This window comes from Bradysia coprophila, unplaced genomic scaffold (assembly GCF_014529535.1).
Source record: "Bradysia coprophila strain Holo2 unplaced genomic scaffold, BU_Bcop_v1 contig_732, whole genome shotgun sequence".
Lineage (NCBI taxonomy): Eukaryota > Metazoa > Arthropoda > Insecta > Diptera > Sciaridae > Bradysia > Bradysia coprophila.
In genome coordinates this window covers 3,138,207-3,140,217 of record NW_023503972.1, presented here as the reverse complement: position 1 = coordinate 3,140,217, position 2,011 = coordinate 3,138,207, and the positions used below count along the sequence as shown (strand labels likewise).

The following is a 2,011-nucleotide window of genomic DNA, read 5'->3' as shown; positions in this document are numbered from 1 at the left end:
TAATTGTATATACAGTGGCCGTCAGCATATGAGTGTGATTTATCTATTTTCCAGCTGGTCCACTCATACAAACAAAACTGCTGATACGTCTTTAATTACATGGTTTTACCATTATCACGCGCGTGCGTGCAAATATTCCAACCTAATAAAGACGTATAAGTAGTTTTGTTTGTATAAGTGGTACACCTGGAAAACAGCTGAATCAAATCTCTATACAAATATCACCAATGTCTACTTTACTCTCCAGGGTGCAGGTTATGGTGAATTTAAGAATTCGTAACTTGACGGTTGTCATCTTAAAAGTTACGAATCGTATGGACCACTTCTAATATTAAGTTGACAACTGAGCAAATTTTTTATTTTTTTGCCAAGTGAAGCGTTTGAAGCTCATGCCGAAGGCGAGGGATGCAACCACACACTGCAAACTACAAAGTTACAAACAATAAGGTAGGCCATTGTATTCACTAAGCCCAGGGAAATGTGTTTTAACGCTCATGTCAATGAAGTAATGATATGACTCATTTCCCGCAGCCTCGTGAGTAAACATATATGCCCCATGTACTTCGTATGGGTCTAAAATGTAGCACTTCCGTGCGTCACATCAAGTGGAAAATTTACAAAAGTTTGATATCAACGGTAAATTGGTATAAAAAGAGTATTCTTCCTTGACTTTCATCAGTACAAACTAAGAAGTTGAGCTGAACCGAAAATGGCAAAATTAATTTTTTCACTTATTTTCACCGTCCAGTTCATTGTAAGTCTATGAATTCATATGTTTTAGTGCGGAAATGAACTCTATCACTTTCTTGATTTCGCAAAACGATGAAGGATTTTTTCCCACACAAAAGGGTTGGCAACACTAAAAAAAATTATCTTAGAGATGCCAGCCAGGTCCTTTCTAATGATTAGTGTTTAAATAACAGAGTAATCGTTGAACCGAAATTTCGTGGAAGAACAGAGCGTTACACTTGCATCTACGTCCGTCAAATTGTGATCATGAATTTTTAAATCTCCACCTTTATAATTCCAAGGTTTACGGACAAGCTGCAGTTCATGGTACATATTGGTCTGAGTCATCTGATGCCGGCGGCTGCCAAATGCCAACAGCTACTTATGTTGTAACAAATGCTATTGCATTAGGCCAAGAAACCGCATTGGGAGATCTGGCTTTCAGATCAGGCTTATGTGGTCAAGTACTCACAGTTAATTGCGGAAATGGTGATGTGGATGCTGTTGTAGTAAGCACATGTAACATAGGCTCTGACACTTGCGGTGTGGATATGATTGCTAAGACGTGGAACACTGCCACAAATAATGCTTCACCTGGTATAACCGATTGTACCGTCATTTTGTCCAACAAAAATCCGATAGCAGGCGATGGACCACTTTGTTATCATCGACCAAACTCTGATATTGGAAACGCATATTCTGTGATTCTGTCTGTACTGAATACTAGCGGTAAAATACCAAGTGGTGCAACAGTGGCTGGTGTCTCAGGAAATCGTGGTAATGATGATTGGTTCATATTCGATAGTGCTGGTCAAAATCTGTTCACGGATGAGGCTGCCGTTGTGTTTACATATGAAGATGGCAGTAGCGACAGTTTCACTGTAGCCGATTGTCAATCCGGTGGTTCAGTCCAAATATTTAAATAAAATTTGTTTTTCACCTCAACTCTTTTTTGACAAAATTAACTGGCAATCACTCGTTTTATTCTTCCACTGCATTATAGGATGGCGCCACCAGTCTCCGGTCATATACATCTGTATGAAAACCGGGAAAACCCTTCCAAAATAACTGAAATTGTTGTAGGTGACGCATTCTGCGCTTGAACGCAAAAATTGTAATAACCAAAACTTTGACTTCAAAAATAGAAAAAAAAGTTTGTGTCACAAGTGGCAGATGTCGAGGAAGGTACTATTAAGAAAATTGTTTATAGAAGACATTCAAAAAAGAAGAGCCAATCTACCATTAGTGGCCCATTTCTTTTTGTGTGTCAATCTGTAAGGGT

The 2,011-nt window shown here is 38.7% G+C and overlaps 1 protein-coding gene across 1 annotated transcript; it reads left to right on the top strand.

Annotated features, from left to right (window-relative positions):
- The first annotated feature begins 605 nt into the window (after positions 1–605).
- On the top strand, positions 606–1,667 carry LOC119084062. The gene is made up of 2 exons (XM_037193900.1): positions 606–754; positions 1,032–1,667. Exons 1-2 carry the CDS (start codon positions 710–712, stop codon positions 1,653–1,655), a joined length of 669 nt encoding a protein of 222 aa, XP_037049795.1. The 5' UTR covers positions 606–709; the 3' UTR covers positions 1,656–1,667.
- The last annotated feature ends 344 nt before the right edge of the window (positions 1,668–2,011 follow it).

Bases quoted from the DNA above. Each gene is read 5' to 3' on its own strand.
- LOC119084062 (XM_037193900.1), top strand. From the start codon at position 710: ATGGCAAAATTAATTTTTTCACTTATTTTCACCGTCCAGTTCATT. The intron at 755-1,031 runs GTAAGTCTATGA...TATAATTCCAAG, and splicing joins TTTTCACCGTCCAGTTCATT to GTTTACGGACAAGCTGCAGT.